At 32.8% G+C, this 15771-nt stretch overlaps 1 protein-coding gene across 1 annotated transcript; it reads left to right on the top strand.

The window, feature by feature from the left end:
- The first annotated feature begins 8173 nt into the window (after window positions 1–8173).
- Window positions 8174–8665, top strand: LOC140805484 (uncharacterized). The gene has a single exon (XM_073161755.1). The coding sequence runs from the start codon at window positions 8174–8176 to the stop codon at window positions 8663–8665; it is 492 nt and encodes a 163-aa protein (XP_073017856.1).
- Window positions 8666–15771: the final 7106 nt, after the last annotated feature.

Genomic DNA, 15771 nt, shown 5'->3' with positions numbered 1-15771 from the left:
ACACAACAGGCCAAGTGTGGTTCCAGCTTTCGTATTTCATGATTTCCCACGTTTTTGTGTGTTTCTAGGACTCTATATTCATGTAAAACAATGTCTAATCATGTCCTGATCATGTCAGCCCCTTTAACACATATAAAACATGAATTTGGAAATTTAAAACACTAATTTAGAACCCATAAGCATGTAGTTACGAAAATTTATCTTGTGTGCTATATTTTTCCCAAAAATCATGCATAAACAAATACTATGGTTTGATGATGAGTAAAAAGAGAATATGGATTGCCTTTGCGTTTTAAACGCACGATTATTTGTTGACGATGGCGAAGAACGGAGCAAGACATTGGCTTTGAATTTCCCTTGAGCTTCCACCGATTTTCTTCCTCCCATAGTGTGAGTTGTGTTCCGTGTGATGGTGAGGAGATTTTTCAGAATTGAAGGCGTGTAGATTGTGGGGTTTGGGGAGGGTTTTAACATATTTAAATACTAATTAATCACTAACAAGGATTTAGGCCTATCAAGTAAATAATTTAGGCCCATTATTCTTAATTAGGATTTAATTAAAATATTAAAATAGTTTTAGTAAAATTAAGTTTGTGAATTTAATAGTCGGGTTGCCAAAAAGTTCGTATTTTTGTTGAAAAACCAACACTGATAAAAATTACGTCTCGGCGTATAAAATTACCCATAATTTAAATAATTAAAAACAATTAATTAATAAAAACATTTTATGTTTTCTTCAGCTCTCGGTCTCCGTTCCTCGATCGCAACTTGAATAACCTTTAAAAATATATTTTAATGCAACCATGTAGAAAAATATATTTTAAACATGCAAATATGTTGAACATAATAAATTAATGAAATTAAAAAAATTAATTAAAATACAAGAGAATTTAATAATTTACGTGAATGTGGTTCGTGTGGACCTTTAAATTTTCGGGACATTATAGAGTGTTTCCCAAAACACTCACCCCTTACAAATTTCAGATAAAAATGAAGAGCAAATGAATGAGGAGGAGCAAGAAGCCTTCTGGGGATGGTGATCGATAAACAAAATCTGAATAAAGATCATCTTACTTTCTTTTGTTTAGTTTCCGCATCCGCAAAACTCTGATGTAATTTTTATTCTATTGTCAATGTAAAGACAATTTTTATTTATGAAAAAGACTGGTCATTTGGCATTTCAATACGAGGCTTAATTGTTTTCAATTAATTGTTAAACAATGTCGGATGCCATCGACGCTTCGGACACGGGGCGTGACATACGGCTGAATGCTGTAATATATGTTTACACCTGAAAAATGTTAGATGTCCTGGCAATGCCCTGAATGCTGTAATATATGTTAAAATTTTAAATTTTTATTTAATTTTATGATGAAAAGTTAATAAAATGTCTACTACTCGTTTTTCTTTAAAATATACTAGAATTGTTTTTTCCATCTCATCGGCCAAAACCATACATATGTATAAATAAATATTTAAAAGTAGCCATCCTCACGTACCACACATACGAATTTGTACTATTATTAATTGTATCATTAATATGGAACACGATATAAGTGAAATAAACGTGGCAAAGAAATCAAATTTGATTTTAAGGAGTGTAAAGGAATAGACGATTGAGTGATTTATACCATAATTATTTGGATGAAATCTTGGTTCTAGGAAATAATTTCGGAATGTAAAGATCTACAATAATATGATTATGGATTAAAATATGGTAAAAACTTGTATGAGACGGTCTCACGGGTCGTATTTGTGAGACAGATCTCTTATTTGGGTCATTCATGAAAAATTATTACTTTTTATGCAAAGATTATTATTTTTTATTTTGAATATGGGTAGGATCGACCCGTCTCACGGATTATGATCCGTAAAACGGTCTCACATGAGACTCACTTTTAAAATATTACCTGACCAAAGTGTAAAAAAATATTTAGTTTGTAATAAAACATATATTATACGAGAATTGTGACACCCTAAAAACAAAGGTGCATAAATGCATTTTTATTAATATAAATTTTACTATTTTCACCTTTAAAATTTTATCACATTATTTTTCGGCTCAAATTTTATTTGTCCAAATTATCTAGAAATACATTAAAATACATCACAATACACTTAAAAATTCATCAAGCACTATGAGGTTCCCATTCCAAAACCAAATACCCAAAATATAATAAAATATTATAATTAAACTCAACATATATGTTAAGTAATTAAATACAATAATTATTACGTTCAATATAAGATAATTTATAATTAGGTTCAATACATAGATTTAATAATTAAATTAACGAATATAATAATATTAAGTATGGATAAACATAACATTTTTTCTATTTAATAAATAAATAAAAATAATAAATAATTAGGATAAGCATTAAATTTTCGCTATATATATAACTGGACACTTTTCCAAATCAACCGAGAAACACAAGCCGAATAAAGAAAGAAACGGAAAGGGAAGGAGGAGGCACGGGAAAAAGAGGTAGAAAAAATAGAAGAAAAAATCTATACTTTTTCCGAAAATTCTCAATAAATCACCAATTAATGACCTCATATAGTAAAGCAATATAGCACTGAAGGTGACGTAAAAGGATCGCTCAAAAACCAGAAAATCAAACAAAGATATTCCGTAAAACGGCAACGGTATCTCGTATTCAAGCTATGTACTTTTCGATCATTTTGTTATACCTATACACCAAACTAGAGGTCGGCTTAACATTAAAGTTGTTCCTCTTGTTTCATAGATGAGGTACATACCGCCCGTCGTCCAAAAATATTGTCGGAACTAACATTTTCGGAATGCCGGAGTACCTTAGTTAACCATACGATGATATTTAATTCTGGTATTGATCGGGTAGGAATTTGAAAATACTTTCAACGTAAGAATACAAGATAATAAAAAGTTACATATGCTGGAAAAAAAACCGGCCGCACGTGGCCGCCGGAAGGCCACTCATGTGCGGCACCGTCGGCGCGTGTACTGCACGCACCGCCGGATCGGCGATTTTCCGGTGGCCGAACATTCTGGTGATATCTCCGACTTTTTGGCCAACTTTCGTAATGTTTGGAGATATATTCTAATTAATATGAATTTTGCAAACTTAGGTAAAATCAACCGGGTTAAATTTTGAACAAAAAATAATCTGGAAATGATCAGTTTGTTTTTTAAAAACTCTAACATAAAAATATCATTCATAATATATTTTTAAGACTTACTCCAGCAACTCGGATTATTAATCAAGCCTAAAAGTTGTCAGGTGGGGAAATTAATATTCATTCTTCTATTAAAACCTTTGGCATTTGGCCTGGAAATTTCAATAGCATTTATTTAATGTTCAAATATCATATACAATTCATTTCAATTACTGATATATTTTCTTGCATATTTATGAATGAATTGATATACCATTAATGAATGAAGTCATGGACATAGGATTTCGGTCCGGAAATTGAGTCCACTGGACAACGTGGCTTCGGCCCAGAAAATGAGTCCAATGAACAACGAGTAAAAAGTCCCGGGTATATGGTTTATCTTAACAACGCGCACCGAATATTTCGGTCCGGAGAATGGTTCACCCGCCTCGTAAAAAGTGCTCAATTAGAGCCACCAATGTTAATTTATGAAATTTTCATTTATCTATTATTTCATTGCATATCAATTATAATATCTAAATTTTTATGCCTGTTATTTCATGCATAATTATGATGAAGTGTTATTTAAAAGTCATATACTAATTTAAACTCACTAAGTCCTCAAAGACTTAACCCTCTATCTCTTTTCGTCTATTGTAATTTTCAGACACAGGAATCTCCGAATTGGAACAAGAGGAAAATAACTGAAGCTGAAATAAGAGCATTTGAAAGTTGGGATGATCTGTTTATAAATGAATGTTAAACTTCCGTTGTAACATAATTGTACATATGAATGTTAAAGTTCTGCTGTAAACTAATTGTACATATTTGAAATAAGAATGTAAATATTTGTAGATAATCTTTAAATTATAGTAGAAAATATTTAAATTTTTATCTATAATATCTTTCTAGTAAATAATGGTAAAAATAAAAATAGAAGTTCAATAAAGAAAGATTGTAAAAACAAAAATTTGCACTTAGTAAAGGAATAATTATGAATTCCTAAACCGGATGCCACAGATGTGGTATCAGAGCCTAGGTTTATTAGAACCTGGATATAGGAGCCTAAGGTTTATTATAATTTCATACATTAATCTTTATGTTGTCTTCATAATTGAAATGTTTTCCTTTCAGGATGACGGAGTCTAGTGGGACATCAACAAATAAACAAACTATGATCAGCAAACTAATGGAGGAAGAAATAGCAAAATTAAGCAAAAAAACTCGGATTTGAAATGTCTAGTGAATATGTATCGGGAGCATTTTGAAACCTTTGGAACAACTTAAAATTTTCATGGATTTATTGAAGAACGGATGACGGCTGATAATCTAGCATATCAGGGAGAATTAGGTCATGTACTGTATGAAAGAGACCGCACTCTTATATATTTACTAGACATGCATGAATTCTATGACCGAGGTTTGATTAGTTTCTTAAAAGGAGTATCACACCCTTCCATCCACATTGACCACTTAATCATGCATGGGCGTGAACTGGTTTATCAATCTATCCACGGAATGGAACCTGTTTTTATCGGTCCATCTTACACAAATCAGACCACAGCTCCTCCCATCACTAGCACATTTGAAACCGGAGGTAGTAGTATTCCAGAGTATGTACCAGCACCTTTTACAGAATATTCTGGAATCATGAACACAACAATAGATCAAGACCCCTTTATGATAAAAGATTATCTGTTTCAGTCACCGGAAGTTGAATTTCTTCCTGACCCTATGTAGGAAAACTTTGTATTTGGAGTAGATGAATTTATTCCAATGACTATCCTACCTGAAAGTGAAAATGAAAATGAGCTTAGTTATGAACCGGACCTAGTTGAACCACATACATCACGGCCGAATATGGATCAAAATGTTACCATGAGAACCACATGCACAAATGAAGGCTTGAGCCACACAACTTTTATAGATCTCTACGACGACGAATGAAGACAATGACTATTTGGCACTAGTATATAACTAGTATGAATAATCATCATCTTTTGTAGGCATGATGATTATCATGGTCATCATTTTTTGTAGGCATGATGACTCAGTTTGCTTTTTCTGTTTGTATTTTTCTTGGGTATTGTAAATATTTGAAACATGTCTTGTTTATAAATAAAACTGACTGTTTACCCTTTGACATAACTATGTACATTCATTGCAAGATATGTTCATCTTTTATGTTTATGCGTTTAGAATGACGTCTTCAAAAAATAGTACTCAAGCCAGAATCGGACAAGACATTCCCCCTCAAGACGACCACAACTCGGCAACTGGTGGAAATTCCAGAAATGTTCAATACAATCTCCCCCCCCCCCCCCCCCCCCCAAGAACACAATATACAAAATATGTTTAAAATAATGCATCAATTTATGCAGTTTTGTCAGCAAAATCAACCACGACCTCATGATCAAGCTCAAGAACATCACATTGAGGCAAATGATCGAGCTCTTGAGAGATTTTTGAGATTCAAGCCGCCAAAGTTTGAAGGCAAACCAAATGCGTATCAAGCAGAATCTTGGCTAAGCAAAATCAACAAAATATTCTCTATTCTTAATTATTCTGAAGAAAAAAAGGTAAATTTTTCCACTTACTTATTTGAAGAAGTAGCTCATAACTGGTAGCGTACGGTGGAATATAAATGGACAAAGAACCACACCCAAAAAAAGTGGGACAATTTTCTGCAAGAATTCGAAGATAAATATATAACTCAAGTTATATTAAATACCCGAGAACGTGAATTTATGGATTTAGTCCAAGGTGACATGACCATAGCTCAATATGAGGCAGAATTCAACCTTCTTATACATTATGCACCACATTACATGGAAGATGAGGTAAGAAAAAGAAAAAAAAATTGTTAAAAGATTAAAGCTCGATATTCGTTGGGCAACACTGTCCACAGAAGTTACCAATTATGTTTCTGCTGTTAATCAAGCCCTACGAGTGGAAGAAGACATCAAGGCACTTCTTAAAAAAGAGAAAGAAGAAAAGAAAATCAGGAAGCCCAACCTTTTTGAGGATAACCGGAAAAGAAAATTTGAAAAGAGAACACAACCAGTCAGGAAAGGAGAAGCTGTCAAAGGAAAAGTTCAAAGAAACAACAATAAAAAGTGTGGATATTGTGGATTACCAAATCATGAAGAGGAAAAGTGCTGGAGAAAAAGTGAGAAATGTCTTATTTGCGGAAATGAGCAACACCGTATTCAATATTGTCCAAAAAGAACGCAGAAGACCCAACCCACAACAAAAACAAAGATATCTGCTCGAGCCTATGCCCTCTTAGGAAACCAAGAGGAGGATGTTGACCCACTGCAGTCGTAGAAGGTACTGTTACCATATTATCCAGTTCTGCAAAAACTTTATTTGATCAAGGAGCTACTCATTCTTTTATATCAAAAGTTTTTGTATGTAAATTACCACTGTTATTTGCGCAGCTACCATATAGCTTCAAAATTTGCTCACTTTTAGGGACAACGATGATTACTGACATCATTTACAGAAACCCTCCCTTAAACTTCCAAGAAAAAGAATATTTAGCAGATTTGATTGAACTACCTATCAAGAACTATGATATCATTCTTGGAATAGACTTGTTATATAGACACCAAGCCCAACTAAATTGCTACACAAAAGAAGTTTATCTTCAAACTTCTCAGCCAATCATTTCCAAAGCTAACCATACTATGGGAATAGTATCAACCGCAGAAGCTAGGGCTATACTAAAAGACAACGGACAAGGATTTCTAGATTATTTGATAAATAAGCCAAAAGATCAAATCTAGATCTCAGAAATATCAATTGTACAAGAATTTCCAGAGGTTTTTCTGAAGGGATCAATACTTTACCTCCTCAGAGAGACGTAGAATTTTTCATTGATCTAATACCTGGAGCACAACCCAAATCTAAAACTCCATACCGAATGGCACCTTCAGAGTTAAAAGAATTAAAAATTCAATTACAAGAGCTCATGGACAAGAAATACGTCCGGCCTAGTACATCTCCATGGGGTGCTCTTGTATTATTTGTCAAAAAGAAAGATGGAACTCTAAGGATGTGCATTTATTATCGTGAACTTAACAATGTCACCATCAAAAACAAATATCCTCTCCCGCATATCGAAGAATTGTTTGATGTTTAACAAGGATCTCAAGTATATTCAAAACTTGATTTGCGACAAGGATATTACCAATTGAGAAATAAGGAGGATGGCATCTCCAAAACGGCTTTTAATACCCGTTATGGACACTATGAGTTTGTGGTAATGCCATTCGGATTAACCAACGCTCCTGCAGCTTTCATGTATATGATGCATCAAATATTTCAACCATTTTTGGACAAATTCGTTGCCATATTCATAGATGACATTTTGATATTTTCAAGAAGTCATGAGGAACATGCTCAACATTTACGATTGATTCTCAAAACTTTGAAAGAGCATCAATTATATGCCAAATTCAGTAAGTGTGAATTTTGGCTAGAAAAAGTGTCATTTCTTTGCCACTCTATCTCTAAGAAAGGACTGGAAATAGATCCTACAAAAATAGAAGTCATATCTCGTTGGAAACAACCAATCAACATCACAGAAATTATAAGTTTTCTCGGTTTAGCAGGATACTACCGAAGATTCATTAAAGATTTTGCGAAAATTGCTGTCCCCCTAACACAGCTAACTCGCAAAGACAACCCTTTCTTATAGAATGATGAGTGTGAGAAATGTTTTTGCAAATTAAAAGAAATTCTTACCAGTACATCTGTATTAGCTTTACCAGAAGGGACAGAAGGATTTTTGGTTTACACAGATGCCTCAAAAGAAGGATTTGGATGCGTATTAATGCAAAACGATCAAGTTATTGCATATGCATCTAGAAAATTAAAGAATCACGAGTTAAATTATCCCACTCATGATCTAGAATTAGGAGCCATAGTGTTTGCATTAGCAAAATGGAGACATTACTTGTACGGTTCCACTTTTGATATTTATACAGACCACGAAAGCCTGAAATATTTATTTACTCAAAAAGAGCTGAACATGAGGCAAAGAAGATGGATTGAATATTCGGAAGATTACGATGGTTCCATTCTTTATCAATCAGGTAAAGCTAATGTAGTGGCTGATGCTTTAAGTAGAAAGATTAGCATTGCTTGTTTGGAAATGAAAGAGGAAAGGAAATGGGTACACATCCATTCTCGTGGGCACTTGGCTGGATTGAGAATCGAACCTGAATTTCATACCAGAATTAAGCAAAATAAAGATTTGGACCAAGAATTTTCAAAACTCCGTACGGATACCAATTTCGTCACCAATTCACAAGGAATACTATGCTATCATGACCGTATTTGTGTGTCTAGCTCAATGAAAAAGGAAATAATGGAAAAATCACATCAGTCTCGGATCAGCATTCATCCAGGAGGATCTAAGATGTACCAAGAGATCAAAAAAACACTTCTGGGGGAAAGGAATGAAACGAGATATTGCAAATTTCATTTCACAATGCCTATCTTGCCAAATGATAAAGGCTGAACATCAAAGACCAGCAGGTCTTTTGCAACCACTTCCTATACCAGAATGGAAATGGGATCAAATAACTATGGACTTTGTAACCGGATTACCCAAGCTCCCAGGAGTTTTTAATAGTATATGGGTAATTGTTGATCGCTTGACCAAGTCAAGACATTTCATACTCATAAGTCACAAATATGGCGTGGAAAAACTGGCTGAACTCTATCAGAAATAAATTATACGGTTACATGGTATCCCCACTACCATAGTGTCTGATAGAGATCGAAGTTTACGTTAAGATTATGGAAAAAACTTCAGGAATGCCTTGGTACCAAATTAAATTTTAGCACAGCAGCACATCCGCAAACCGATGGTCAGTCTGAACGAACCATTCAAGTATTGGAAGACATTCTTCGCGCATGTGTGCTGGATTTTGGGGCAAACTGGGGAAAACATTTGCCTCTAGTTGAATTTTCATACAACAATAATTATCAATCCTCAATAAAAATGGCGCCATATGAAGCATTATATGGAAGAAAATGTCGCTCTCCTCTTAACTGAGATATGGATGAATGAAGAGGCACAAAGAATGGACAAGAACGAGCAATCAGGCCTGACATTATACAAGAAGCTATTGACAAAATACAACTTATCAGGCAACGAATACAAACAGCTCAAAGTCGACAGAAGAGTTATGCACATAAGAGGCGGAAAGATTTGAAATTTGAAGTCTGAGATTTCGTATTACTAAAAGTATCACCAAGAAAAGGAATCAAGCATACTGGAAAGAAGGGAAACTTGCATCCTCGATTTGTTGGACATTTTGAAGTAATAGAACGAATAGGCACTGTGGCTTATCGTCTATCTCTACCTGAAAATATATCTTGTATACATAACATATTCCACGTATCACAATTAAGGAAATGCAAAGTAGACTCAGCCCAATTAGTTGACCACCAACAGATAGATCTGGAAGAAAATCTAACATATGAAGAACAACCTGTGAAGATTTTGGACCAAAGAATAAAGGAACTTCATGGTCGACCAATTCAGTTGATAAAAGTCTTATGGAAAAACCACAACATTGAAGAAGCAACGTGGGAAACAGAGAAAGATATGAGATGTCAATATCCTCATTTATTCCAATAAATATTAAATCTGGGGACCAGATTTTTAAAAGGAGGGGATATTGTGACATCCTAAAAACAAATGTGCATAAATGCATTTTTATTAGTATAAATTTTACTATTTTAACTTTTAAAATTTTATCACATTATTTTTCGATACAAATTTTATTTGTCCAAAGTATCTAGAAATACATTAAAATACATTACAATACAATTAAACATTCATCAAGCACTATGAGGTTCCCATTCCAAAACCAAATACCCAAAATATAATAAAATATAATAAAATATTATAATTGAACTCAACATATATGTTAAGTAATTAAGTACAATAATTATTACGTTCAATATAAGATAATTTATAATTAAGCATATGAAGCATTATATGGAAGAAAATGTCGCTCTCCTCTTAACCGGGATATGGATGAATGAAGAGGCACAAAGAATAGACAAGAACGAGCAATCAGGCCTGACATTATACAAGAAGCTATTGACAAAATACAACTTATCAGGCAACGAATACAAACAGCTCAAAGTCGATAGAAGAGTTATGCACATAAGAGGCGGAAAGATTTGAAATTTGAAGTCTGAGATTTCGTATTACTTAAAGTATCACCAAGAAAAGGAATCAAGCATACTGGAAAGAAGGGAAAGTTGCATCCTCGATTTGTTGGACATTTTGAAGTAATAGAACGAATAGGCACTGTGGCTTATCGTCTATCTCTACCTGAAAATATATCCTGTATACATAACGTATTCCACGTATCACAATTAAGGAAAAGCAAAGTAGACTCAGCTCAATTAGTTGACCACCAACAGATAGATCTGGAAGAAAATCTAACATATGAAGAACAACCTGTGAAGATTTTGGACCAAAGAATAAAGGAACTTAATGGTCGACCAATTCAGTTGATAAAAGTCTTATGGAAAAACCACAACATTGAAGAAGCAACGTGGGAAACAGAGAAAGATATGAGATGTCAATATCCTCATTTATTCCAATAAATATTAAATCTGGGGACCAGATTTTTAAAAGGAGGGGATATTGTGACAACCTAAAAACAAATGTGCATAAATGCATTTTTATTAGTATAAATTTTACTATTTTAACTTTTAAAATTTTATCACATTATTTTTCGATACAAATTTTATTTGTCCAAAGTATCTAGAAATACATTAAAATACATTACAATACACTTAAAAATTCATCAAGCACTATGAGGTTCCCATTCCAAAACCAAATACCCAAAATATAATAAAATATAATAAAATATTATAATTGAACTCAACATATATGTTAAGTAATTAAGTACAATAATTATTACGTTCAATATAAGATAATTTATAATTAAGTTCAATACATAGGATTAATAATTAGATACACGAATATAATATTAAGTATGGATAAACATAACATTTTTTCCATTTATTAAATAAATAAAAATAATAAATAATAAGGATAAGCATGAAATTTTCGCTATATATATAACTGGACACTTTTCCAAATCAACCGAGAAACACAAGCCGAAGAAAGAAAGAAACGGAAAGGGAAGGAGGAGGCAAGGGAAAAAGAGGTAGAAAAAATAGAAGAAAAGAGCTATATCCTTTCCGAAAAATCTCAATAAATCACCAACTATTCACTTCATATATTAAAGCAATATAGCACTGAAGGTGACGTAAAAGGATCGCTCAAAAACTAGAAAATCAAACAAAGATATTCTGCAAAACGGCAACGGTATCCCATATTCAAGCTAGGTACTTTTCGCTCATTTTTCTTATAGCTATACACCAAATTAGAGGTCGGCTTGAACACAAAAGTTGTACCTCTTGTTGCATAGATGAGACACATACAGCCCATCGTCCCCAAATATTGTCGGAACTAAAATTTTCGGAATGCCAGAGTACCTTAGTTAACCATACAACGATATTTAATTATGGTATTGATCGGGTAGGAATTTGAAAATACTTTCTACGTAAGAATTCAAGATCATAAAAAGTTACATATGCTGGAAAAAAAACCGGCCGCGCGTGGACGCTTTCCTAGCCAACACTTGGATCCGGCTCTACCCAAACTTTTCTGGAAGGCCACTCACGCGCCGGCATCGTCGGTGCGTGTACTGCACGCACCGTCGGATCGGTGATTTTCCAGTGGCCGAACATTCCTAGTAATATTTCCGGCTTTTTGGCCAACTTTCGTAATGTTTGGAGATATATTCTAATTAACATGAATTTTGCAAACTTAAGTAAAATCAACCGGGTTAAATTTTGAACAAAATTAATCTGGAAATGATCAGCTAGTTACTTAAAAACTCTAACATAAAAATATCATTCATAATATATTTTTAGGACTTGCTCCAGCAACTCGGATTATTAATCAAGCCTAAAATTATCAGGTGAGGAAATTAATATTCATTCTTCTATTAAAACCTTTGGCATTTGGCCTAGAAATTTCAATAGCATTTATTTATTGTTCAAATATCATACAAAATTCATTTCAATTACTGATATATTTTCTTGCATATTTATGAATGAATTGATATATCATTAATGAATGGATTCATGGACAACGGATTTCGGTCCGGAAATTGAGTCCACTGGACAACATGGCTTCAGCTCGGAAAATGAGTCCAATGAACAACGGGTCAAAATTCTCGGATATATGGTTTATCTGAACAACGCACACCGAATATTTCGGTCCAGAGAGATGGTTCACCCAGCTCGTAAAAAGTGCTCAATTAGAGCCATCAATGTTAATTTATGGAATTTTCATTTATCTATTATTTCATTACATATCATTCATAATATCTAAATTGTTATGCCTATTATTTCATGCATAATTATGATGAAGTGTTATTTAAAAGTCATATACTAATTTAAGCTCAATAAGTCCTCAAAGACTTAACCCTCTGTTTCTTTTCGTCTATTGTAATTTCCAGACACAGGAACCCCCGAATTGGAACAAGAGAAAAATAACTGAAGCTGAAATAAGAGCATTTGAAAGTTGGGATAATCTGTTTATAAATGAATGTTAAACTTCCGCTGTAAAATAATTGTACATATTTGAAATAAGAATGTAAATATTTGTACATAATCTTTAAATTATAGTAGAAAATATTTAAATTTTTATCCACAATATCTTTCTAATAATAATAATGGTAAAAATAAAAATAGAAGTTCAATAAAGAAAGATTGTAAAAAAAAATGTGGCACTTAGTAAGAGAATAATTATGAATTCTTAAATCGGGCGCCACAAGGATAATAAATTAAAATATATAGATAACATAATAATGAGAATTATTGTAAAATTCAAACAAAAAAGGGGATGAAACTAATATTTGAAAAATTATTTATATTTTATCATTGCATTAAACGGTGTCTAATTTTTTTTATATATACAGTATTTTAAGAATATATGAAAGGTTGAAGTATCTTATATATTAAATTTTATAATATACTATCTGTTTTTTGACTATAAAAATATGCTAGTTTTTTTTTTGTCCCATATGCGACAATTTAGGATAATGATATGAAAATATAATATAAAACTGGATATCGAGATTTAAATGAAATTTTTTTAAAAATTATTAGTGTAAAAACCACGGAAAGATGAAAAGAATTTTACTATAATATTTTATGATGTATAATCACTCGTCGTATTTAAAAAAAAAACATACATTAATTATTACAGGAAAACAAACATCTCACAAATATTATAGAACTAATAAGAAGAAGAAGAAAACTCAAAAATATAATGAATTGCTTGAAAATTAGATGAATGAAATGGTCGAATTGTGTTTCGTTTTATAATCTTCGTAAATTTTGTCGACCCTCATTTAATTATTGTCTGCCATCTAATATATAGATGATACATTTCTAAAAATACTCTTCCACACAATATAATTAAGTTTAAATAAAACATAATAAAAAAAAGCTCAAATTACTCTATATCATTATATTATACACAAAATTTACTACTACAGAATCATATTTTACAATAAATTCACACTATTCACATGTGTGTGTCTGCATGCCAAAATTTACCAGTAATAGAGGTACCTAGTGACCATCTTCGAGTCATGGGTCAGACCTAGACTCATTAGTTTTTTACTATTGAATAGTTCAAGTCTCAAACTAAATTTAGTAACGTGCAAATATCATATTAAGCAAGCTTTTTAAGACGAGTTCGATCGGAAAAAAATGTTGAAAGAAAACATTAAATTTTGTCCTTACATTCACCTGATCAACCCACGACCAAAACACTAAGTCAGATCTTTTTCACTTTTTTTTTTCTTGGTTTTTTATTCCGCGTAGACATCAGTCTTGGGATTGGAAAGTGGCGGAGAAATAAAGAGGGTCTGCTTTTGTGTATAAATGGACCAAATTTTTTCAAAAACAGAACTTAATTTCATGAACCACGAGGGAGATTTCTTCGAGCTAAAACTGGAGGAGAGAATCCGTTGTGTTATCTTAATATTTTCCAGCTAACTAATAATCACACGCACATAAAGATTCCTCAAGCCCATTCAGTAACCACCCACTTGCCTCTCCCACTTGCGAGGGAAAAGTCTTTAAATAGCCGAAATTTTGGGTGGATTCTGAAGTGGGGGCATTTTTTAAATGGCTGGCTGAGTTTTATCAGAATGTGGTTTGAGGCCGCTTCCAAGAATTTATCCTACACCAAGAACTGGCCGTGACCAGCCTCCCTTGAATTCTAGGATCCCCAAGCTGAGATTTTTCCGGGCAGATCGTGGAAATGGTTCCTCATCTTGTTTGTCTAGTGGGATTGATAAAGAGAGAGATTGGGTTTTGAAAGTGAGCGCCCCATTTAGAGTTCAGGAAGTTGACGAAGAAATTGAGGGGAGAGAGAGAATATCGAACGGTGGTGAGGAGTTTTTTGACCCCGATTACCACCTCCAGGGCGGAGTCAGGATCTTGGTTCAGCGTAGACAACCATATATTATAATCAATAAAACAAAAAAGAGAGCAATAATTAATCGACAACTAAAAATAATGTGTCATAAAGTTTGAAAACAAGTTACGCACAGCCAGTAGTATTGATAATTGATGGGAAAACGTCAGAAAAATGAGGAATAACGACGTGTACAAAATCCGAGATCAAAACAAAATATGATATAAAATTTACATTCGAAAAATAAGCATTAATTCATTATCGATTGGAAAAAACATAAAATTATAAAACAATTGAATGATCGACAAACATTGAACGACACAACGAACCTAAAATTTGGTAACATTTTGGATTTTTTAGAGATTATGAAAGATTAAGCAGTAATTAAAATGAATTGGAATGATTGTTACTCAAAGTATATGACGTATGTGACTCAAGAAAAGAAAACACATACAGATGGCTATATAGAGTGTTATTTAGATACTAATAACAAGTAAAAAATTGAGTCTAAAATTTGGGTCTACAAATTATTAAAAGAAAATTGGATCAATATAGACAGGTAAACATGTAATAATAGTATACACAAATTAAAAATTTAGACATATATATATATATATATATATATATATATATATAAACATATAAAAAAAATTTTGGCCCAGTGTGGGCAGCAGCCCACACTGGACCTGTGCTAGCTCCGCCCATGCCACCTCCATTTAAGTTTTCTGATATTAAGAATGCAATTCCTAAGCATTGTTGGGTTAAGGATCCATGGAAGTCCATGAGCTATGTTGTTAGTGTTAAAGTAGATGTCCTGCAAGCCAACTGTTGGCTAGGGATTTTATTGACTCAAGTGTAATAAACAATCATTATTTTAATATAATTCATTATTTCATGGTTTTGTTATTTCTTTATCTGTATACCCATGTTATCAAACTTAGATAAAGACTTTGATTATACTTTAATACAAATCAATCGTAATTCGATGTTGAAACTCGTTTGTAAACACTGTATAATCTAAATTCGTTCCTAGTTGATTCAGCAGCATAAAACATGGATAAAGGTCGCTTGAGCTTGAGACTAGCATCTGT

This window comes from Primulina eburnea, chromosome 11 (genome assembly GCF_022965805.1).
Source record: "Primulina eburnea isolate SZY01 chromosome 11, ASM2296580v1, whole genome shotgun sequence".
Classification (NCBI taxonomy): Eukaryota; Viridiplantae; Streptophyta; class Magnoliopsida; order Lamiales; family Gesneriaceae; genus Primulina; species Primulina eburnea.
The sequence above is the reverse complement of the archived record's forward strand: the minus strand, read 5'-3'. Positions and strand labels throughout refer to the sequence as shown.